Source organism: Nothobranchius furzeri, chromosome 3 (assembly GCF_043380555.1).
Source record: "Nothobranchius furzeri strain GRZ-AD chromosome 3, NfurGRZ-RIMD1, whole genome shotgun sequence".
Taxonomy (NCBI): Eukaryota; Metazoa; Chordata; class Actinopteri; order Cyprinodontiformes; family Nothobranchiidae; genus Nothobranchius; species Nothobranchius furzeri.
In genome coordinates this window covers 4,998,954-5,022,504 of record NC_091743.1, presented here as the reverse complement: position 1 = coordinate 5,022,504, position 23,551 = coordinate 4,998,954, and the positions used below count along the sequence as shown (strand labels likewise).

Sequence of the window (23,551 nt, the reverse complement as noted above, 5' to 3'; positions counted from 1 at the left end):
AAAGCGCAATGGATATCATTGAATTCGTTGATAGCTCTGAGGTAAGTACATACACCATAACCTACAGTACTTGCATCACAGAAGTGGTGAAGTTCATACCTTTTGATGTTTCCAAAGTCTGAAGGTAAGTAGCATCTTTTGACTTCCATATCAACTAGAGTGGGCAATTCTCTGACCCATGACTCCCATCGTGATCTTAAACTTTCTGGAAGCTCATCATCCCAGCTGATCTTATCTTTGCACATTTGCTGAAGAATCTGCTTTCCAGAAAGAACAAAAGGTGCTATGAATCCGAGTGGATCATACACTGAGGCTACAGTAGAAAGGACACCTCTCCTTGTCATTGGTCTGGGATTGACTTCAACTCTACACTTAAGAGTGTCATGTGTGATGCACCACTCCACTCCAAGTGCCTTTTCGATGTGTGAATAAATAAATTTTATGTCTCGATTTTTGACAGTAGTGCGTTCCCCTTCTGGGATGGATGCCATTACATTATCATTGTTTGAAACAAACTTGTGGAGTCTTAACTTGCCAGTGTTACAAAGCTCCCTTGATTCTCTGACAAGTTGAATGGCCTCTTGTTCTGTAGGAACACTTACAAGACCATCATCTATATAGAAATTGTTTTCTATGAAATGTATGGTGCTTTCAGAGTACTGACCTTTCCCTAGAGTTGCCAGATGTCTCAGGCCAAAGTTGGCACAGCCGGGGGAGGAAACTGCTCCAAACAGGTGGACCTTCATCCTGTAGATGGATGGTTTGGTTTCCAAATCACCATTTTCCCACCATAAGAAACGCAGATAATCTCGATCTTCAGCCTTTACATGAAACTGGTGAAACATTCTCTCAATATCACACATTACAGCGATTGGGTCTTTCCGGAACCTACACAGGACACCCACAAGTTTGTTTGTTAGGTCAGGTCCAGTGAGAAGATGATCATTGAGAGATGTTTCATGAAACTTAGCTGAGCAGTCAAATACAACCCGTATCTTGCCCGGTTTTTGTGGGTGGTAGACTCCATGATGTGGAATATACCAAGCCAGACTGCTATTGATTTCCTCCTCTGGAATTTTTTCAGCATCTCCCCGAGCAATCATGTCAGTCATGAAGTTCACATAGTCTTTATAATAGGTTTTATCCTTTCTTAGCTTCCTTTCCAGACACTGTAAGCGATGCATAGTACACATCTTATTGTTTTGGCAACCTTTATATGATCATACCAGGATATCGGCAAACCGTGGTTATGATAACTTGACTTGTACACTGAAAAAGTCTTGAAAATGTCCTGGAAAATAATTTCAGGAAAAGAGTGGGAACCCTGAGAGACACCTGTATAATTAGAGCAGTGTTTCCCATCCCTGGTCCTCAGGGCACACTATCCTGCATGTTTTCCATGTTGCCCTTTTAAATATCAGTGTTTCCTTGCTCCCACACACCTGACTTAAATGAATGAGTGATTAACAGGCATCTGCAGCACTTGATGTCCTCCTGAGGAGGCAATGTAAATCAGGTGTGCTGAAGCAGAGACATGGAAAACATGCTGGTCAGTGTGCCCTGAGGACCAGGGTTGGGAATCACTGAATTAGAGGATCAAGTTGGGACACCCACGACCTGTGGAGTTGAAACCAAATTTAATCTTGACTTGGACTTTGCTGCTATCTGGTGAGAAATACACACACACACACACGTCAAGGTCATTTTAAAGCCTGATAATACCATTTGCCTCCTTTTACTGAGAAGCTAGGCGGGTCATAATCGGAACACAAAAACTCATAGTCGATGTGTTTTTAATCCACTGAAGAAGCCAAAGACTTTATCAACAGTTTTGTGTTTCCATCTGGTGTAAACCGACCCATCTGTCTAAAACAAGAATCACACACCTGGTTCATTTTGAGCAGGCTTCAAACCAAAGACGCACTGCATAGGGGAAGGCAGCTTTTAAATCTTAACTTCTTTCATAAGTAAATGTTTTTGTTACAATCCCAATTTAGGACCACACCAGTGAGATGGGTGACTGTTGAAGTAACCTTTCCCCCTCAAAAGACAACAGCGTTGTAGTCCTAGTCCTGCCTGGATTCTCATCACAAGTCCACCCTGGTTTAAATGCCTGAGGCTTCCACTCACCTCCTTTTAAAAACTAGAAACCTTGAGTTTTTCTGAAGTTTGATAAAACAATCCAGTTAGAAAACTAACTTCTGTAATAATTATTTTAAAGGGACTACTTCTTCCAGCTAGTCTGCCTTATTCTGTGCAATATGGTCAAATGTTGCAGCTTAATTAAAAACCGACACAAGCAAGAATCGGTCATTCTTGTTCGGTTTCCTTGTGCTGGCTCCAGTTTCTCCTCCACCCTTGGGCCTTTCTGGTGGATCGGTTTAACATCAAAATGACTAAATAAATGAAGATACTAAGGTGAACTTGTGTTTCTAACATCTAACTTTCTGCAAGAGTCGAATTGAGAAATAAAGACACAGACTGTCTAAAAAGTAAGACAATTGTTTAATTGGCACATTAGCAAAGATGTGAGTCCTTCATATTATAATGAACTTATGATAAATGTGCAGAACATGGTCTAGTCTGTTCTAGAGTAAAAGTGCAGCAGGATTGGTAGTGCCTTCATATACAGAAATGATTCTGCATGTTTAGATCCACTGTTAGTAACAGCTGTAGCAACACGTGTTAAAGTAGAACATTGTTTATTAAAATCTGGCCAACATAAGGCTGTAAACGGAGTAAGAGCGCTTCACGGCTGAAAGACCAATGCCAGGGCTTCTCCTCAGTAGAACATCTTGTGTTTGCTGCCGTCAAGGGGAGACACCATCAGTCGGGCCGAGCCTGGCGAGTAGAGAGGACGCCACGTGTTCCTCCAGATGACGGAGAAGACCCGAGAAATGCACAGGATGCACGCCAACACCAGCTGTACCACTGCCAGGGTGGAAAAGGGACCAGTGGTTAGGATCCTACTGCTGCAGTCAGATGAAACTACCCGAGTGTTCTGGACCGCTGCTACATGACTAACTCCAGTTATGAACGCATGATATAGGATATTTCATCTTTGACTTTAAAATGACCATTTCTGGCTAATTCCTAACAGGGAGAGGTCCGTTTTATGGCCTTTAGGCCTTTACAACAGCATGGAAGAAGACCAAAGGGCTTAATGGCATTAAATTCATCTCAGAGAACAAAGTAAGGAACCTTGGTGTTATCTTCGACCAGGACATGTCATTCAAATCCCAGGTTAAACAGGTTAGTAGGATTTCCTTTTTCCACCTTCGGAATATTGCTAAGATTAGAAGCATCCTTTCCAGGAGTGATGCTGAAAAACTAGTTCATGCATTTATTACATCAAGACTGGATTACTGTAATTCATTACTCTCAGGAAGTCCACAGAATGTAGTTAAAAGTCTTCAGCTTGTCCAAAATGCTGCAGCTAGAGTTCTGATGAGAATTAAAAAGAGAGATCATATCTCTCCTGTCTTAGCTTCCCTACATCGGCTACCTGTTAAATTCAGAATAGATTTTAAGATCCTCCTCACATATAAAGCTCTTAACAATCAAGCTCCATCATACATCAGTGATCTGATTGATCCATACGTTCCTAACTGAGCACTTCTCTCAGACTGCAGGTCTACTGGTGGTTCCCAGAATATCTAAAATTAGGATGGGAGGCAGATCTTTTAGTTATCAGGCTCCTCTCCTGTGGAACCAGCTCCCAGCTTTAGTCCGTGAGGCAGACACCCTGTCTACTTTTAAGACTAGGCTTAAACATTTTATTTGATAGGGCCTATGGTTAAAATCTGATGTTAGCCTAGAACTGGACAAGTGGGGGAGTAGAGGGAGGTAGAGTGTACAGTCGGTACAGACGACTCTCCCTTGCCCTGACTCCAACATGCCTCCATCTAAAAGGCTAGGTTATCCAGAGTTATCTCTGTAGTTATGCTGCTATAGGCTTAGACTGCTGGAGGACACACTGACCACTTGTTTACTGTGTGAAGTGCCTTGAGACGACTCTTGTCGTGATTTGGCGCTTTATAAATAAACTTGAATTGAATTGAACAAGCTAAAAACAAAACGTCTATAATGCTGAGAATCACTGTAAACATGCCTTAAAAACCAGTAAAAATTAAATTATTCAAAAAATTTTGAAAAATTAAAGTGATTTCAAGTCTGATAATGAGGATGCCATTTTAATCTGAATTTGGAGAAATCTGAGCCACGTTCCTCCCAGAGCATGCTCTGGGAGGATGTGGGGCAGGTGTTTGAGAAGTCGCGCTTGTTGATCGTTTAGTTTCAGTTTACTTGATCACTAAACTCACCCATAAAAATAGAATTTGGAGTGGGATCATCTGGGTTGAAATGTCTGTAGATGTTTCCAACCAGAGCCACCATCACCACTGGGTACACGGTCAGAATGTTCCGTACCCAGCGGTCCAACACCCAGTTCTCCAGAATGAACCTACACACAGAGGATGGAGCACATGATCACAGATGCAGAGGAACAGAGATAGTTTCACTCCGCCCATCAGAGCCTGAGGATTATTGTATGATTAAGTCCAACAAAGCGAGAACTGAGACATGCATGCAAGAGTTAAACTACCACACTGATACACGAGTCACTGCACATCATCTACAGCAGCTTACCATCCCACCAGCTCTGCAAACAGGATGCACAGAGAGGCAGTAGCTGCTGTGGTTCTGTCTACGCCCCAAAGGTGGAGAACCACTGAGAAATTGATCAGAGAGGCTATGGAGGTCCATGTGGTGTAAGCCGCCAAACCATTCTGCACCTGAGCACAGACACACGCATGTTATCATTCAAACAGGTCACAGCTAGTCGTGGTGAGTGAACCTCAGCTCTGCCCTACCAGTATTCTGAGACAGGCCAGGTCTTTGCCATGATACATCTTCAACCACAGCCCATAATAATCTGTGGCAAAGCAGCAGAAGAACAAAGTGTTGTAGTTGGAAATCACCAGCAGGATCAGCACAACCAATGCAGCTAACATCAACCTGAAAAACAGAAAACAACAAGATACATAACTGTTCCAGGGTAATAATGGTAGTGATGATCCTGGTCTTGTCTGTTGTCCTTCAGAGCACCGATCAGCAAAATCACCAGTTCACCATCTTGGATCACTTCGAGTTGGTCTTTATTCTGACCACTGTAGACCTAGAAGGTCCCAGAAGAGCTGCAGACGAGGAGGTGCTGTCGGGTCGGCTGTCTCACCATCACAGCTAAACTCGACCCTGTTCGTTTACTGGTTACCATTGCCACTTCCACACTAGCATCAGCTCTCCTCTGCCTGAATGAGGTGTAAAGTGTTCTCATTTAGGTAGTCCGGCACATCCGCATTCCTAAGGACGTGTGTGTAATCAACCCGGACAGGCTGGGCGGAGTGGAGCCGGCGCTAGTGTGCAACTGTCATATGCTTCATGCACAGCTGGGTGTCATGGCAACCACCACATCATCAGTGAGGAGTTTTTACATCACCACTCAACGGTCAGGATGACATGGTGAAAATTGTTTCTGGACTTTTTGTCAGGAACTTTTTTAAACCTGTAATTTATTTTTGAGAAACAAGACCTATAAACCCGAGATTGTTTTGTTCTATAAAAACAAAATACATGAAAGAAAGAAGTCATTCAAATCAGCTGTTGAGTGACATAATAATTAGAAGCAGACGATGTACTCTCTATCCCACAGGATGAGCCAGATCATGTTCAGCATCAGGCTGGACAGCCAGGAGAAGTAGAAGGCATAAGGCAGCAGACACTGAGCCCACGATCTGTTCACAGAAAGACAATCAATCAGTTTTTATCTGTTAATTATTCAGTAAGACTGCACTGATGCTAGCTCACCCTCTGAAGATGTAGGATGTGATGTACATGACCATCAGGGTGAGCCAGGTGTAGATGACCCCCCAGATAGAGAAGGTCCAACCAGCAGGAGTGATGTTGGTCTCATAGCGGGCCGACACATTGCCCGTACTGAGGTGGAAAGGACCTGAATGTGACAAACATTCATCATCAAACATGTTTAGGAGCCGTTTCCAGATAAAACGCTTAGATAATAAATACTAACACCAAAACAGCCTTGGTACGTTGTTTATGGCCCGTCTGCTTCTATGAGTCCCACAGCCTGCCTGGCTCTCGGCTCGAACTACAATCAACCTGCCTGACTTTTTACTGTTGTTTCAAATATTAATATCTCTAGATGAAAAAGCCCAACCCCCAAACTGCATAACTGCAGAGGACTCGGCTGCCAGGCTTTAACACAAACCATGAGGAGAGCACATTCCTCATCCCTCCCTACAGCTCTCCCTGTTGGGAGGGATGAGCCACACGAAGAACCGAACCGATCCAACGACTGTCACTCATTTCGTAATCTTTGCCTTAGATTATTTAGAGTATTCTAGAAGAGCATGAGCACAGACCAAGATCTGTGGACAGAAGCAGTTTTTGTTCCAGACAGGCTGTAAACCACAGGATCAGCAGCTGTGAAAACGGTTTTATAAATCAGACTCTTATATAAAAACACTTTTCCCCACTCACACGTCTTTAACAAAGGCCCTCCACGGGGACATAACTCATGTTTGTATCAGATGTGTTCCGTTTGGCTGTTCTTGTTTTATCTGCCTTTATTCTGCTGATGAACATTTGGTTAGAATATTATTAATGACGCTTGAAGTTATTTTTGTACAAAGGCCCATCACCAACTAAATGCACATCTAAACATGTTGATTAGAAACCTCCCGTCCTGCTTCAGAGATGAATCAGTTCCTCCGTGGAGACTGTTTCCACACCAGGAGGAAGGAAAATGTCTCAGTCTGGGGTTTCATGCCCCACCCAGTGGAAAACAACACAACTTCATGCCCCACCCAGTGGAAAACAACACAACTACTTTTTATTCCCCAACCTCAGAGCTATTTACCCGAAAGACTTTGTTTGTTTTGCTGGAGGCTTGTTTACTGTGGGCTGTCACGCACGCCTACACAACCCTTCTCTAACCCAAACCCAGTCATGGGGACAGCTTCTGTGTTTTAGGGAGACGCTGGGCTTCCAGGGACAGACCGTTAGATAGGTGGAGCCTCCCGTACAACCATAAACAGACTGCAGCTCAATCATTTCCACATCAAATCTAACTTTTGCAACTCATAACAAACGGTAGCTGTCGGGACACATTTCCTTATCAGCTAAGGTTCTGAGCTAACCTATAAAAGCATTAAAGTAGCCCCCGCCCTTTAAAAAAACTACACAAACTTACCCCTGCCCGCTCCAGCCAGCGCGTTAATGACCAGCACGGCTACAAAGGCCGCAGCACACACGATAACGACGAGAACCCGACACAGGTTGTTGTCCTTCATGCTAGCTGCTGCTGCCGTTACGTTTTTAGGAAGGACTTGTTGCTTCTCGGGTCTCCGCGCGAGCAACGACGAGTAGCCCCTGGCTGCATCCCGGAGATCGGGGCGGGGCTAAATGTGGGCGGGGTTAAACGTTTAGAGGTGGGTGGAGACAACTATTTGACTCCTGCCCCTCTCTCAATGGAACCAGGAAACCGCGAGTAACCCCTTTCTAAGGATTAGAAAGCCCTAAAAACACACAAAACCCATGTAAAGCATAACATTGGTAATCAAATGACTTGTTTGCTGGATTTCATGATAATTTTAAAGAGCAGATAATTACAGGCGCCATTTTTGATCCAATCTGTTCTGATATTTTTATTCTTTTTTCTACTTTTGTATGGTATGTGTATTTATAGCACATAGGTATTTGTGTCTTTTAGCTATACTTTTGGTACCTATATAAAAGGTTCAGGCATTTGATAGACTACAGGTGCTGGCCAGTAAATTAGAATATCATCAAAAGGTTGAAAATATTTCAGTAATTCCATTCAAAACGTGAAACTTGTACATTATATTCATGCAATGCACACAGACCAATGTATTTCCGATGTTTATTACGTTTAATTTTGATATTTATAGGTGACAACCAATGAAAACATCAAATCTGGTATCTCAGAAAATTAGAATATTCTAAAGGCCAATGAAAAAATGTTTGTTTCTCTAATGTTGGCCAACTGAAAAGAATGAACATGAAAAGAATGTGCATGTATAGCACTCAATACTTAGTCGGGGCTCCTTTTGCCTCAATAACTGCAGTAATGCGGCGTGGCATGGACTCGATCAGTCTGTGGCACTGCTCAGGTGTTATGAGAGCCCAGGTTGCTCTGATAGTCGTCTTCAGCTCCTCTGCATTGTTGGGTCTAGCGTATTGCATCCTCCGCTTCACAATACCCCATAGATTTTCTATGGGGTTAAGGTCAGGCGAGTTTGCTGGCCAATCAAGGACAGGGATACCATGGTCCTTGAACCAGGTGCTGGTGGTTTTGGCACTGTGTGCAGGTGCCAAGTCCTGTTGAAAGGTGAAGTCTGCATCCCCATAAAGTTGGTCAGCAGCAGGAAGCATGAAGTGCTCTAAAACTTCCTGGTAGACGGCTGCATTGACCCTGGACCTCAGGAAACAGAGTGGGCCAACACCGGCAGATGACATGGCACCCCACACCATCACTGACGGTGGAAACTTTACACTGGACCTCATGCAACGTGGATTCTGTGCTTCTCCGCTCTTCCTCCAGACTCTGGGTCCTTGATTTCCAAAGGAAATGCAGAACTTGCTTTCATCAGAAAACATAACTTTGGACCACTCAGCATCAGTCCAGTCCTTTTTGTCCTTGGCCCAGGCGAGACGCTTCTTGCGCTGTTTCATGTTCAAGAGTGGCTTGACACACGGAATGCGACACCTGAATCCCATGTCTTTCATGAGTCTCCTCGTGGTGGTTCTTGAAGCGCTGACTCCAGCTGCAGTCCACTCTTTGTGGATCTCCCCCACATTTTTGAATGGGTTTGTCGTCACAATTCTCTGCAGGGTGCGGTTATCCCTAGAGCTTGTACACTTTTTTCTACCACATTTTTTCCGTCCCTTCGCCTGTCTGTTAATGTGCTTGGACACAGAGCTCTGCGAACAGCCAGCTTCTTTAGCAATCACCTTTTGTGTCTTGCCCTCCTTGTGCAAGGTGTCAATGATTGTCTTTTGGACAGCTGTTAAGTCAGAAATCTTCCCCATGATTGTGGTGCCTTCAAAACAAGACTGAGGGACCTTTTAAAGGCCTTTGCAGGTGTTTTGAGTAAATCAGCTGATTAGAGTGGCAGCAGGTGTCTTCTATATTCAGCCTTTTCAGAATATTCTAATTTTTTGAGATACCAAATTTGGAGTTTTCATTAGTTGTCACTTATGAATATCAAATTTAAATGTAATGAACATTGGAAATACATTGGTCTGTGTGCATTGCATGAATATAATGTACAAGTTTCACGTTTTGAATGGAATTACTGAAATATTTTCAACCTTTTGATGATATTCTAATTTACTGGCCAGCACCTGTATTCTTTAAACCTGTCAAAACCATTTTAATAGTTGATTTTATCAATGCCGCCTTTATTTTAATAGTAATTTCCCAAGTGAGTGTAAAACAGTACAGACACGGGTAAATTTGTTGTACACTCAGTTATGTCAGCTACATTAAGAGGACCAGAGACTTAAATTGTGCTGATACTTCTTAAAACATGCCAGGGTTTGAGGCGGGGTGGTGAGACATTGTGTGAGACACCCAAGAATGCAGACTAAATTTTTCAAAAAAGGTAAATTTAATAGAGCAAACAGCCAACACAGGAATAAAAAAAAAGTACAAACAAATGAACCAAAAAGCACACAAAAAAAGAGAACCTCCAAAAAAACAATGTGAGGAGGAAAAAGAATGCAAAAACTGTGACACCGCTGTACTATGGCATTTCAAAGCCAGAAAACACCTTCATCTTCCTTTTTTCCTCAATTTCTCTGCAGAACTCCTCATAGTCGAACTGAAAACTAAACATGAACAGGAACGGTTCCCTGCAATCGTTCATCTCCTCTTCATCTAGGCCATCACAGAAGCATAACCTCTCCACTGCCCTCCGGCAAGCTTCCCTGTCCATGGTGATGACCTAGGGAAGGGAAAGGCTTCCTTTGAAGGACCTTGTGGTACACCACCTTGCTGCCTCAAAGGTGTCCTCAAGCAGAGAATTCTCCTAATCAAAAATAGACAATATTAAAATTACTGCTGTCATGAGATTAAAAACATATTTTACATTAATTATCTAATCTTTTAATTTAATCTAATAACTGTACATAATATAAGCCTTATTTTCAATGCTAACAGCTAGCCAAACAGCTGATGCTGTGGTCTTTCCAAACTGCAGCACGGAGGTGCATCTGATACAGGAGAGAAGCCGTCAGCAGCCTTGATGCTCAGTGACACACCCATTACATCCAAATGGTAACAATAACTTTGGAAAAAGTTGCAAGAAGGGTGAAAAAAATGGAGTAAAGATAACAAGGTCGCTGAAATGAACACTGCTGCAGCTAATCTCTCACCGGTCTTGTCACTGTAACGTCAACCCTTCAACTTATGAGTTTACATCAACCCTTCAAGAACACCAGCAAGAAGCGTAAAAGAAAAGAAATTGGTTTATTTAAAAGTCCCATAAAGAAGCAGTAGATTAAAAATGATTAACATAATTAAAATATATAACACGTAATCATGGCTGTAAAAAATTGCAAGTAATGGAATTATTTGACACCTCTAATTAAAATAGAGGTTGGAGAAGAAACAATGACACAAGAAAAGCCGACAATATAAAACATACTCTGTTCCCTGTGTCATGTTCCAGCAAGTTCTCAGCCTCTGCTAGAAAGGAAAAAGATTGTGGTTCATAAAAAGCATATTAACAGTGCAAGTTGTAAAAAAAGATCAGTTGCTTAGTATTCTGGTTTAATGAAAATAGAGAAATGACTGAAAAACTTGCTTTGAAAAAAAAAGTGCTCGTCTGGAACGATCTTAATTTTCTAATCTTGGCAAAGTAAGAATTTCATTGTGCAGAAAGCGTGTTTTTCTAGCTGTGCATATGACAAAAAGTTGAATCTTGAATCTTCCCACATCCCATTTCGACAACCTAGGGGGTTGTGTACAATAATACTTGTTTGAACAATACCTGATGCTGCACAGACTAATAATAATAATAATAATACATTTTATTTCAAAGCGCCTTTCAGGACACCCAAGGTCACTTTACACAAAACACGTAATAAAATACAATAAAACAATAAAACCCAAAGAAGAAAAAACAGAGAGAAACATTTCAATAAAATCAGAGGTTGTAGGCAGATTTAAACATGTGTGTTTTGAGTTTTGTTTTGAAAAGGGTAAAACTGTCGACGTTCCTGATGTCTGGGGGAAGTGAGTTCCAGAGTCGAGGAGCAGAGCGGCTGAAAGTTCTGCTCCCCATGGTAGCGAGACGGGCAGAAGGAACCGCAAGATGGATGGAAGAAGAAGATCTGAGTGAATGGGATGGGGTGTGAATACTTATAAGGTCTGAGATATATGGAGGAGAGAGGTTGTGGATTGCTTTGAAGGTATGGAGGAGAATTTTGAAGATGGACCTGAATTTAACTGGGAGCCAGTGAAGCTGCTGGGGAACCGGCGTGATGTGGTGAAAGGAAGGGGTTCTGGTGATAATACGGGCTGCTGAATTCTGGACCAGTTGCAGTTTATGAAGGAGTTTGTTGGGAAGACCATAAAGAAGTGAATTGCAATAGTCGATACGGGAGGTGACTAGGCTGTGGACGAGAATGGCGGCAGTGTGAGGGGTCAGTGAGGGACGAAGACGGTTTATGGAACGTAGATGGAAGTATGCTGACCGAATTAAGTTATTAATGTGAGCCTGAAAAGAAAGTGAGCTGTCGAGAATGACACCCAGACTCTTGACATGAGGTGAGGGGGAGACTGTGGCGCTGTCAATAGTTAAAGAAAAGCTGTCAGATGTTGAGAGGGTGGAGTTAGTGCCAACAAGAAGAAGTTCAGTTTTATTGCCGTTGAGTTTGAGGAAATTAGAGGTGAAACATGATTTGATTTCAGAGAGGCAGAGTGTAAGGGAGGATGGTGGGAGAGTTGAGTTGGGCTTACTGGAAATGTAGAGCTGGGTGTCATCTGCAAAGCAGTGAAACTGGATATTGAATTTGCGGAAGATTTTGCCGATAGGGAGGAGATATACTATGAAGAGGAGGGGCCCCAGGACAGAGCCCTGGGGCACACCTGACTTGACTGGGGAGGGTTCTGAGGTAAAGGATTTTAACTGGATGAACTGAGTGCGGCCAGTAAGGTAAGATTGAAACCAGCTGAGGGGGGTGTGAGTGATGCCTAAGGAAGAGAGTCTATTGAGGAGGATGGGATGAGAAATGGTGTCAAAGGCCGCACTCAGATCGAGGAGAATAAGAATAGAGATTAAACCAGAATCAGCAGCAATGAGTAGGTCGTTAGTGATCTTGATGAGAGCTGTTTCTGTGCTGTGGTGGGGACGGAAGCCAGACTGAAACTGTTCATAAAGGTTATTGCGGGTGAGATGTGAATGGAGCTGAGATGCAACAGTTTTCTCAAGGACTTTGAAAATGAAGGGAAGATGGGAAATGGGACGGAGGTTATTGAAATCATTGGGATCTAAACCAGGTTTTTTTAGAATAGGGCTGACTGAAGCGGATTTGAATAGGGATGGGACCGTACCAGAGGATAGTGAGGAATGAATAATGGCTGTTATAAAAGGGAGCAGAGAAGAAAGGCACGATTTAACTAAAACTGTTGGAATAGGGTCCAGTTGACAGGTGGAAGGTTTGGATTTGGTGATGTAATCTAATATTTCTGAGGGATGGGGAAGTTCAAAGGAGGAGAACGGAATGGTGGGTTCAAATAAATCAGGAGAGGGAGGGGAGGAATGAAGTAAAGAGAGATGGATTCTATTGACCTTCTCATTAAAAAACTGAAGGAGAGAATTACAGGTTTCTGAAGAGTAAAGATGGATGGGTAAGGAGTCGGGAGGCTGAAAAATGCTGTTCATGATGGAAAATAATGTTTTAGTGTTGCTGGAGTTGGACGAGATGAGACCGGAGTAATACTGTGATTTGGCATGGGAGATGGAGTCCTTGTAGAGAGAAATCTGAGCAGAATATAAGTCTTTATGGATGGTGAGACCGGTTTTCTTGTAGAGTCTTTCAAGCCTCCGGTTGGTAGCTTTCAAGGAGCGAAGGGCAGGGGTGAACCATGGAGCAGACCGAGTAAAATATACAGAGCGGGATTTGATGGGAGCAAATTAATTAAGGATAGAAACCAGACCGTTATTGTACTGAATGACTAGATCATCGGGAGTAGAGGACAAATTAGGGGTCAAGGTGGCAAAACTGGAGGACAGGGAGGCTAGATCAATGTCCTTAATATTACGAAAAGAAATGATACGTGGTGACTTGATGATGGAGAGACGGAGGGGAACAGAAAAGGAGATGAGGAAGTGGTCCGTGAAAGGGAGCGGGTCAGCTGTACAGTTGGAGGGGGTCAGGCCGGAGCAGCAGATTAAATCCAGGGTGTGACCTTTAATGTGAGTGTGAAAATTGGCATATTGATGAAAATTGAGGCTGTCCAAAGATGAGGAGAAGTCTTTGCTGAGGGGGAGGGCCATATTGTCCATATGAATATTAAAATCACCAAGTAAAATTACATTTGGGGAAAGGGAGGACAGATGGGATAAAAGAGCAGAGAGTTCATTTAAAAACTCAGGGCTGAACTTGGGGGGACGATAAACAGTGACAATTATTGTGGGGGTCGGGCCGGAGAGTTGACAGGCTAATTAATTCAGTATGGCAGGACTTCTTAGGAGGGACCACTTCCAGGCCCTGAAATAAGTGAAGGAATTATGCTTTAGTCTGCAAGCAACAGTTAAACTACAAGAATTAATCAAATTGTCTCTCACCTGTTTTACTCTTTCCTCTCTCCGTCTTTTTCGTGCCTGCACCCTGTCTTCCTCAGACCTTGGTGATACAATGACAACATTCATTCACTATGAAAACATTCATGTTATTCTGTTGACACTTGACTGAGCAAAACACATTAATTACACATATCAGATTAGCACTCTAACCATAATAATAAAGCCCATCAGGTGTAGAACTCAGATACGAACATAAAAAGCTTAAAAAACTAACATTTCCCCCTGTAAAATATATTTTCCACCAAAAAGTAATCATGACCACACAACATATCTCTCCAAAGCTATAAAAGTGTTCCTACAGGTTTCTTCAACTTAAAATTAAGTCTGTTTAAGATCTTTCTAAAGCCATATAGAAAATTAATACCTATTTCACAGCACTATCAGCAAAAAGTAAATAAATAAAATAAAATTATTGAAATAGTTTTCATTTATTTATCTATACAACTTTACCAATATATTTTGACAAAACACTGGGTGGGCACTTGGTAGAAGATCGGTTATATTTTTAAACAAATGGTTAAAAATATAACCAGATCTCTGATTTGACATTAGAACCTTAACAATAATTTTTGTTGCCTATATTTTAGTTTAATTTTAAGACGTTTTTTTTTATTATTGTTAATTTTATTACCCTAATTTCTTGCAGTATTTCTATTGTATAAAAGCAACAGTGCAAACAGTAAAGACACAAAATTGAAATAAATGTCTAAAAATAGCCTTTATTAATACTAGTGCTTCTCTTCATGTCATCACTTGTTTGGAATATTTTGATGAACTTCAGAAGAAAAATGCAGCACAGAAAACTTACATCCAACACAAATTTTAAGACCCAGATGCCAAAATTGAAGGGTTTCTCCAGTCTTTTAAAGGTATTACTTTCAAATTCATAAATTCAATGCTTTTAAGACTCCGCGGGAACCCTGTAAATGTTTCTCCTCAAAAGTAAGTCGCCTCACATGTGTAAAATAGGCTATATGTATCATCTAAAACTCATAATGGGGAAAAAAAACTTTAATTTCCAAGTTCATAAAACGTTCGCCCAACATTGGTCCTCGATATTGTTAAAACAGAGAAAGAAAAATCCTGGCTTACCTTGATTTTGGCAGCTACTTCCCTCTGTCCCGGCTACAGCATTGCGCACACACAGCATAGCGGTTTCCTGGTTCCATTGAGAGAGGGGCAGGACGCAGGAGTCAAAGAGTTGTCTCCGCCCACCTCTAAACGTTTGACCCCGCCCACATTTAGCCCCGCCCCGATCTCCGGGATGCAGTCAGGGGTAGTTCCGAGCAACCGGACAAAACCATAGACTGTATATACTGGACAAACGGATTCCATTGGCTTCAATAACACGTTTTCTGTCTATAATGGGAGGTGGCCACCACCGCCATTTTGACCGTGTCACAGGTTCCGTCCAGCCCAGACAATTCCATAAAAGGGAAGAGAGGAGGCGCTGAGGGTGTGGCTGTAAGGCTGGGCTCGAGTGACGACACCCAGGCGAACTAGCTACGAGCTAACCTGAAGCTAACCCTGGCTAACCCAAAGCTAAAGCGGAGGTGGGAGCCGAGCTAACGGATGTAGCCACCTAGCTTCAACCCAACCGGAGCTAACTGGAACACCCATCGACCTGAACCTTACACGGAGTTTAGGTGGAGGTTTTCTGCGCCTGTTCGTGAGAAGTACCTGTATTAAAAAAGTTTTAAATCGGTAAGTTTATAATTTATTTCCGTAATGAAAACATTTTGCTTTGAGCAAGTTTTCAGTACAGTTTTTTTCGGCGCTATCACTCTTGAGTCGCACCAGCCATTAAATGTATCATGAAGAAGAGAAAATATATTTAAGTCGTATTTTGGGGGGACATTTTATTATCTTTCTTACAAAATCTGAGACCAAGCGTTTCACATTGCAACACAAGCACCGGTAACCATAACAGAATGAACAGCCAGCAGAGGAGAGGATGGCGGTGTTTCAAACCCTCCCGGCCGGCGTGGAGAGCTCATTCCTGGGCTGGAGCCGGCCCTCAGCACCCCGCCACAGGCTCTAACAGATGCTGGCGGTGTTTCATATATTTCCAAAACGTAATACTTGTTTGTATCTTGTACAGCCAACTAGCCTTTATTCTGGACTCAGTACAATTTACCAAAAGTAAAGAGACATTGTACAGATGAAGTAAGCACAAGATAACTTACTGGAAGACACGGGATTACCATCAGAACCAGAACAAGAGAGCCTGATAACAGTCATGTGAAAATAACAGTTAAAAAGTATGTATGTATAATAGAAATAAAAATATATTAGAATTAGTGTAACTCACTGTGATCCAAACAAATCAGACATAGCTGATTAGTAAATATGACATGAGGTCTGGGAGTTTTTAAGTTTCATTCTTTTATTACATTTTTTTTCTTAGATCTATTAAAAGGTCACCATGGCAGCCTGTGTGTCAACGTCAGCTACACAAAGCAGCAAGTGTAAGTACCAAGTACTTGTCTTGACCACTTCATGAATGGTTTTGTACTTTAAACAGCTAGGCCAAACCTGTTATTTTTTCCTCCATAGCCATTTGGATCATTGGAGACAGCTGAGTGAGGCGTGGTGCCCAGAGAGCTGCAGAGACAACCTTGGCCTCCCTGACGTCTGTGTCTCCTGTCATGGTCGGTGGTATATGCCTAACCCACGACATACAGAATCAATCCACAAGTCAGGATTAGAGTTAAATAATGATTTATTATAAAGGAGAAATTGCAGGAACAAAATGTCAGGCTGGACTGCTGGGATCCGGTGGGGGGAGTCTGAAGGACGAAAAAATGTCAGGACTGGTTGCAGAAAAATGGGAATAATGGATCAGTTAAGACTTACGGTCTGAAGGTTCAGTTAGAATGTTCGGGAGAGGTTGGTTGTCTGGTCTGGGGGTGAAGCAGATGGCTTACTGAGTTAGAGGAAGCTGAGAGTCCAGGCGAGGAGGGAGCTGAGCAATTACTGAGCAGGAGATCCAGGAGGAAGGTGGGGAGCCGGCGTGGGGGAGACCATGGGAGGGCGCTGAGAGGCGAATGGCAGGTTGACCAGGTAGTTATTGTAACAGAATGTCTGGGTGAAAAGGTAGGAAGATAAGTGGTCAAAAATCATGAAGAGCTCAAAATCCAGATAAAAGTCAAATCACTAGGAGATACAAGTTGTTTTGCTGTTAGTTGAGTACCCAAGTAGAGTTAATCATCCAGCAAAGTGAAGCCGCCTCTCAGGTGCTTAAATATCCCCTGGCAGGTGATGAGTGGATTGCTTGCAGCTGCTAGCAACTTCCCCACAACCGGCACGCCCACCTGCAGAGGAAAGGAAGCTCAAAAAGTAAATCAGAGAAAGATGACACCCCCAGACCGTGACATCTCCTGGTTTGGTTGGGGCGGACCATCGACATACATACATGTGCCGACACTTTGCGCCCTGTTTTATAAAATGTAGTGTTAAAAATAAATGTTTTTGCTCAATTACTGGAATTTCTTTGGTTAAGACAAAAGTGAGGAATAATCATTTACAAGTTATTTGTACAACAGGCCCATTTTAAATCCCAACAGTTTCTTAGCAGACAATAGAAATGTGTTCTTTACTAACTTTACTTGGTTTGAAAATCTTACTAAAATAAACTTGAGAGCCGTATTGCAAAACCCAATCATACTTGTTATGTAAACATTAGCTTTGTAGATATTTTTTACAGATATATATTTGTGTGCAACAAAAACCAAACTTAAATAATTTGTCATTCTTTATTGAAAAACAACAAAATACAGGTATACAGAAGTGTGGGAAAATGATAATGTGAAAGTATTGCACTATAAATGAAGTGAGATGAGATGAAGGTGAGATGAAGGTGGACGACAGCGGGCTGGACGCCGGACAAGGAAACCTGGAGACGGATCGCTCAGACAGGAAGGGAAGAGCTTCCTCTTACCTTGATGGAATTAAAGTTAGCCGTCGTCTGAACGCCCAACCGTACGGTCTGAGGTCAAAGGTCACAGGAAACACACACCAGTCAGCAGTCATACAGATGCATAAAGATAACTGTAGCCATGGCAACCAGCTGACATGTCCCCACTTTCACCAGCACCTGGTGCCTGCCGGGTCACCTGAATTCCTGTGTGATGTCAGCACGGTCGGCCGTGACTGCGGCCATCAGAGGTGACCTCTGATCAGCTGAATGAACTCACCTTCCAGGGTGACGCCGTGTTAGAGTCGGCTTCATCCTGTAAACAAACAAACAAACAAATGAGTGGTAACAAAAACACCACGTCTGGTTCTGGTGGAGGCGGAGGACAACATGCACCTTTCCAGGAGCAGAACCCAGATGTTCTTGTTGCTACAAACAGAGACGAGCAGAGTTAAACCAGGAAGTGAGAGGGACCAGCTGCTGCAGACAGGTGACGCTCACCTGAGCCTGAACCATAGGAGCCTCCTCAGCCATCAGACCTTCTGACTCCAGTTCAGATGCCACCTTGTTGATGTCCCTCAGGCGGGACTCGTTGGCCTTCAGGTCCTGCAGGACAAAAGCACCTGCTGATTACCTTGTTGCTGTCGGGTTAACAGGTCTGGTGTTAGAACGTGGTGGATAAGAATGTTCTGACGGGCAGAGGGTTCTGAACTCACCCTGCAGGACTGGGCCTGCTCCTTCAGGGCCTGGATGCTGCTGCCGTAAGCCGACAGGTCCGACATCAGGGCCTCGTGCTTCTTCAGGAGAGCCTGTGGAGCAGAACATCAGAACCTTCAGCTTGTCTGACACAAGTGGAGCTTTCTCGCAGCGATGGTCCAATCGGATCCGCCACCGTAAAACAAACCCTGCTCAGTTCACCGCAGACGTAGCTCTGCGGGTGTTTAGTGGAAAAGCGTGAGCCTTCTGCCGGCTGCCACGTGTCATGGCTGCTCTGCAGCGGGAACACACATCACAGCTTGTAAACCGTTTGAAATAAGAGCGCCGGGAACACGTTTGTCATCACTTCCTGTGCGAGGCCAGCACTTCTACCCCTAACCCATGAGACGCTCAAACGAGCAACGACGTCTGGTAGACAACCGAAGGAAATGACAAATACAGAAACACTAATTATGAATGACTGGAAAGAGAGCAAAGAAAAGCGATTGGAGTTTCTCAGGAAGGGACTTCCATACCTCGGCCAAGTCCTCGTCTTTCCCTTAGTCTGGACTTCCAACGATGGGCTCCTTCTCCCTCATCCAGGACTCGGCCTCATTAGCATCCGCAAAGTACTGCTGGGCCTGCAGAGAGTCCTCCAGGTCCTGCCTCCTCTGGGACGCCTTGGCCTTCAGCGTGTCCCAACGTCCATGAAGCTCCCACAGTTTAGTCTTCACTTCCTCACCAGCGAAGTGACCTGGACCCAAAAAAAGTGAGCCAGAACCTGCAGACACCTCAGAAACATGTCAGGACCAGACCTGCTCTACCTTCTTCCACCATGGTCTCTCCTTTCTGGGTGACAGCCTTGATGCGAGGTTCATGACCTGTGATCTCAGCCTGCAGAGCCTGGTGCTTCTTCAGCAGGTTCTGGACACCAATCAGGTCCTTCCCTGAGGACACATGTTAGAGTTCAGCATTATGCAGTAGACAGACCAGTTTAACCCAGGGGTTTCTTTCTTCTACAATCTGCTCTTTAACTGTATTATTTCCTGCTATTTCAGCTGTTAACTTTATTTTTTCTCCAAGTGTTTTTCTCCCCAGAAGAAGCTACAATGGTGTTCTGCTGAGCTGTGGTGCCCTCATGGAGGGGGCCATCGGCTAGCACACTGCTGCTAACCACTTAAACATTCTCCCTCTCCTGATAGTAACATTTTACTTTCTTTGATGTTGGATGTGCTAATACTAGTTTACCCGTTTAATTATAGATTCACTAGGATAAATACAATAAAGTTTATCTCTTGCCAAATAGAATATTTACTGTGGCGAGCCCGTGAAGAGGTGTAGGAGAATGCGACAAATTTGTCTGTTAAAAAGTCTGTTATGTACAAAAAACACAATATCATCACACTATTTTGGACCGATACATGACGGTCAGGTCCGGCTTGGGGAGAAAATATGACACGTCTTTCAGGATGGACTTCATCTTTGGTAGCTGGCGAAGCCGGGAAAAGCAGGATCTAACCACCTGGCTAATGTGGGAGTCCATCCGCATCTCTGGGTCCAAAACCACCCCCAGGCTAGTGATGGTTGGCTTCACTAAGCTGCAAAAACAGGGTTGCAGGACAGGACTAACTGCAGTGGGAGAGGGAGGAACAAATATTCCAGTTATAAATATTAAATATTTGAACAAATAAATATTTGTTAAAAGGAAGAAACTGATGATGACTTTAAGATTAGAGGAATGTTCTAGAACGGGTCTGGAACCAACGATGGCCCTTTGGATCAAATTTGGATTAAAAAAATAGCTCATGATTTTATTTATGGATGGAATAAAAATACAGGTTGTAAGCATCTTCTCAGTATCTTCATGTTGCACGACTTTCCACAGCAGAAGGACACAAAAACTGCCAGAATTATGATTAGATAGATTTACGTTTTAATCTCAGAATCCCAACTTTTCCCAGAATCTTCATATTATTCTATGAATTCAGAGAAAATATACATTTTTCAGAGGTCTCGCTCCCCTGTTGTGGATATTTCTCAAAATTCAACCATTTTTTCTTTTCAAAAGCTTTAGTAAGAGTTTGGACTCTAAACAAGTTTTACTTTGCAGACTGCTTGTCTACACCTTCATCAGATCTGCTCATAATAAAACATTTGTGTTATATTTAATGTCGAGAGAAGATGCTCTTCCTGGGCATTAAGTTATCAAACACAGATAAAGTTTTTTTTTTACCATAATTTTAACTGCTATCAGCTGATAAAAATAATAAAAAACAGCCTCATCATTAAAGGGGTGTAAGTGAAACCGCGCGGATCACACAAACCATCATGCTGTCTATATGACTTTGAAAATATATAGTTTAATTACAGTTTGATTTATTTGACGTCTGTATAATGTTTATTATTTTGTTTTTTCCCCCTAAATGCCTAACGTTTTAGTTTTACATGAATATTAGTCATTCATCCCAATACATAAAGTTACACATTTTAAATTTTAATAGGGGAAGACTGCAGGAGGGAGCGGTAAAATACAGAAATCCCCAGCAAAAACAAGAAACTTTACGAGTCTGATGAAACCCGCTGGAGTTCCTTCAGCAGGCCTGGTGGCAGCTACAACGACCCAGTGGCTGTGCTTGGTCAATGTTATCGAGCTCAGTCCGGCTCGGCCGTGAACGAGCCGAGGCGACATCCTGCTCTGCTTAAGAAGAAGTGTTATTTTCCGCTTCAGAAGAAGCGTCCGTGTTTTACGCTTTCTCAGAGACATGTCACGTTGCTAAGTTGTTAGCGCCGCGCGCTAACATGTCAATAGTGCAGCATAGCCTGCTGGAGGTTTTAAGGGTTCAGATGAAAACACCCTACCACTCAGGCTGCTTACACATCGATATTAAGTTGTCGCTGTTGCGCTCACGCCGTAATACAGTATTAGATGCGGTTAAAGTCAGACATGAAAAACTCCACGAGCGGTCAGACCGCGCAGCAGCTAGGCGCAGCAAGTAGGCGCCGGATCGGTCAGGCTGCCCGGCCTGACCGCTGGGGATTACCGGATGGAAGAATGGACACAGAAGTCTCCCTCTTAGCGCTCCGTCATATTTCAACCCATTTTTATCTTAAATGCACTGGGTTTTACCCTATTACCCATCTAAATATGCCCTATTAATTATTTTACCGTATTTTACATTTAAATTTCATGGTTAAACAGTACATGCTACATGTTAAACTGATAGTTAGCTAGCTACTTCGGTAAACTCAGCTAGTTTAAAGGCAGCAGTGACATAAAATACGAATATAGATTTTAACTTACCGAAAAAAATGAAGTGGAGACTCCTTGGACGCTCTATTAGTGCAATTAATACCACTGCAAGTCATTTTGTCCAACAATTGCACCAATAATATCCAAAACAGAATTCACAAGGACAGAGACTCAAAATCCCGAAACAGCTTCCAGGAGGGGCCGAGGCTGTACTGAGGCCTTTCCACGGAGCTAGCTCTGTGGTCACGTGGGTCTGAGGTGGCGGTCACGTGTGTCGGATGCTCATTAATTATACAGAATTTTAGGCTTTCAATACACTTAAACAGAAGAGTGAGAAAAAAATTCACCCCCCTCAGAGTTGTCATGAGTATAAACTAGATAATTTAGACAAAAAACATGTTTTGGTACCAGGCTGTAAACATGTTTATTTCTGCTGTGAAATCGGCATTTTTAACATGGGAGTCAATGAGGATTTGCTCGCTTCTGACACCAGCCCCCAGCGGATGAGGGTGGAACTGCAATTTTTCTTACTTCCGGGTTGGGACCATTTTTAGAGGGGCATTGTGGGGGCTTGGGTGATACTCATGAAAAAGACAAAGATGCAGTTTCACACACCGTTCTCTTTCTCATCCGTGAACGTAGCCGGGGAAAAAACCAGACATCAACTTTTTCCTCAATGTCTATCAATTCGCAAAAAGTTAAAGATCCCGCGGAAGAGCTACCCAATGCTCTCAATAGAGGAGCGACGTTGATAGAATTTCACGTGCATCTCAACAGACTGTGTTGCGAGTTAGCACAAGAGCGCGGTGGGATGTTAACATCCAAAGAGAAGATTTGCTTAGTGTATATAACTGAGCTGTATTTTGTCGACGTAATGGACCGAAGCCATCAGAGGCATTCGCAAGGATATCACGACTCTGTAAAAAAGACGTTCGTTGAACGTTACCGCAGTCTAAGGCCATGTCAGACCAATGGCCCGACACCTCTAATGCAATGAACGCTGCACGGCACAGAATTGGCCTCAATGGCAATGAGCTCTGCCAATGGCCCGTCAGTCACCGTGTCAATAGCCCGACATGTTGCCATCAGGCTTACACCGTGCACCGACCGAAAAATTCCACAGGATGGCGATCACGCTCCACCGTAATTTGCCATGCACTTTCACTGCTGCCTTCACTCAACGGAGCTCACCGGTCCACGGGGGCTCCCCGGTCCCCTGGGTGTCCCATTGACCCGGGAGTTGGGGGGTTTCGACCAGCAGGTCCCCGGGGTGCCCGATGGGCTAATGGAAAGTAGTTTGGGGGCAAAAATGAACGAAGGGTCGTGGGGTCACGCGCTTTCGGGGGGTCATACCAGCAGGTCCCCGGGTGCCCGGTGGGCTAAGGGAAAGTAGTTTGGGGCCAAAAAGAACGTAGGGTCATGGGGTCACGCCCTTTCGGGGTTTTTTTTAGCCCCCCCGCCGTTCCCCGGGCCATCGCCGCCGTCTCCCGATTCCGACGTTTTGTCCCAAAAGTCGTCCGGGAGTCAAACCGAGGCCGCGGGAGGTCGTCCCCGTCCGCCGGGGGCGTGCTCTCCGAAAACGACGACCCCACGACCTGAAACGGCAAAGTTGCTTTTCCCAAAGTTTTTGGGCAATTTCACTTGGGGGGCCGACTAGGGGCCTCCCCGGTTGGGTGCCGTGCGAAAACCAGGTCCGTGCGACGTTCCTGAGGGCGGTTTCCCACGTTTGACCCCGAGGGGGCAAAATCTGCACGGACGCGCGTCCCTTAAGGGCCC

The 23,551-nt window shown here is 43.6% G+C and overlaps 2 protein-coding genes across 6 annotated transcripts; both read right to left on the bottom strand.

The window, feature by feature from the left end:
- Positions 1-2,486: 2,486 nt before the first annotated feature.
- Positions 2,487-7,490, bottom strand: LOC107372750 (uncharacterized). Its single transcript, XM_015940952.3, has 7 exons — positions 7,271-7,490; positions 5,866-6,010; positions 5,697-5,792; positions 4,872-5,016; positions 4,648-4,793; positions 4,323-4,462; positions 2,487-2,931 (listed from the first exon to the last, which is right to left on the bottom strand). The coding sequence occupies exons 1-7, from the start codon at positions 7,368-7,370 to the stop codon at positions 2,783-2,785; spliced, it is 921 nt and encodes a 306-aa protein (XP_015796438.2). The 5' UTR covers positions 7,371-7,490; the 3' UTR covers positions 2,487-2,782.
- A 9,761-nt stretch (positions 7,491-17,251) lies between these two features.
- On the bottom strand, positions 17,252-22,307 carry LOC129154718 (spectrin alpha chain, non-erythrocytic 1-like). Of its 5 annotated transcripts, none has more exons than XM_070549129.1 (7): positions 21,827-22,307; positions 19,350-19,472; positions 19,062-19,279; positions 18,546-18,638; positions 18,331-18,435; positions 18,110-18,258; positions 17,252-17,901 (listed from the first exon to the last, which is right to left on the bottom strand). In XM_070549129.1, exons 4-7 carry the CDS (start codon positions 18,609-18,611, stop codon positions 17,850-17,852), a joined length of 372 nt encoding a protein of 123 aa, XP_070405230.1. In that variant the 5' UTR covers positions 18,612-18,638; positions 19,062-19,279; positions 19,350-19,472; positions 21,827-22,307; the 3' UTR covers positions 17,252-17,849. The 5 variants fall into 5 exon arrangements, with proteins under 5 accessions (XP_070405230.1, XP_070405231.1, XP_070405232.1 ...); XM_070549130.1 differs by lacking the exon at positions 21,827-22,307 and adding an exon at positions 20,048-20,709; XM_070549131.1 differs by lacking the exon at positions 21,827-22,307 and having other exon boundaries at positions 18,110-18,145; positions 18,226-18,258; positions 19,350-20,702.
- Positions 22,308-23,551: the final 1,244 nt, after the last annotated feature.

Excerpts from the sequence above, each read along its gene's own strand:
- LOC129154718 (XM_070549129.1), bottom strand. The coding sequence starts at position 18,611 with ATGTCGGACCTGTCGGCTTACGGCAGCAGCATCCAGGCCCTGAAGGAG. Across the intron at positions 18,436-18,545 it reads AGCAGGCCCAGTCCTGCAGG|GACCTGAAGGCCAACGAGTC; the intron begins GTGAGTTCAGAA and ends TTTGTCCTGCAG. Across the intron at positions 18,259-18,330 it reads CTCCTATGGTTCAGGCTCAG|CAACAAGAACATCTGGGTTC; the intron begins GTGAGCGTCACC and ends CTCTGTTTGTAG.
- LOC107372750 (XM_015940952.3), bottom strand. The coding sequence starts at position 7,370 with ATGAAGGACAACAACCTGTGTCGGGTTCTCGTCGTTATCGTGTGTGCT. Across the intron at positions 6,011-7,270 it reads GCTGGCTGGAGCGGGCAGGG|GTCCTTTCCACCTCAGTACG; the intron begins GTAAGTTTGTGT and ends TGTCACATTCAG. Across the intron at positions 5,017-5,696 it reads CTCATCCTGTGGGATAGAGA|GTTGATGTTAGCTGCATTGG; the intron begins GTACATCGTCTG and ends TCTGTTTTTCAG.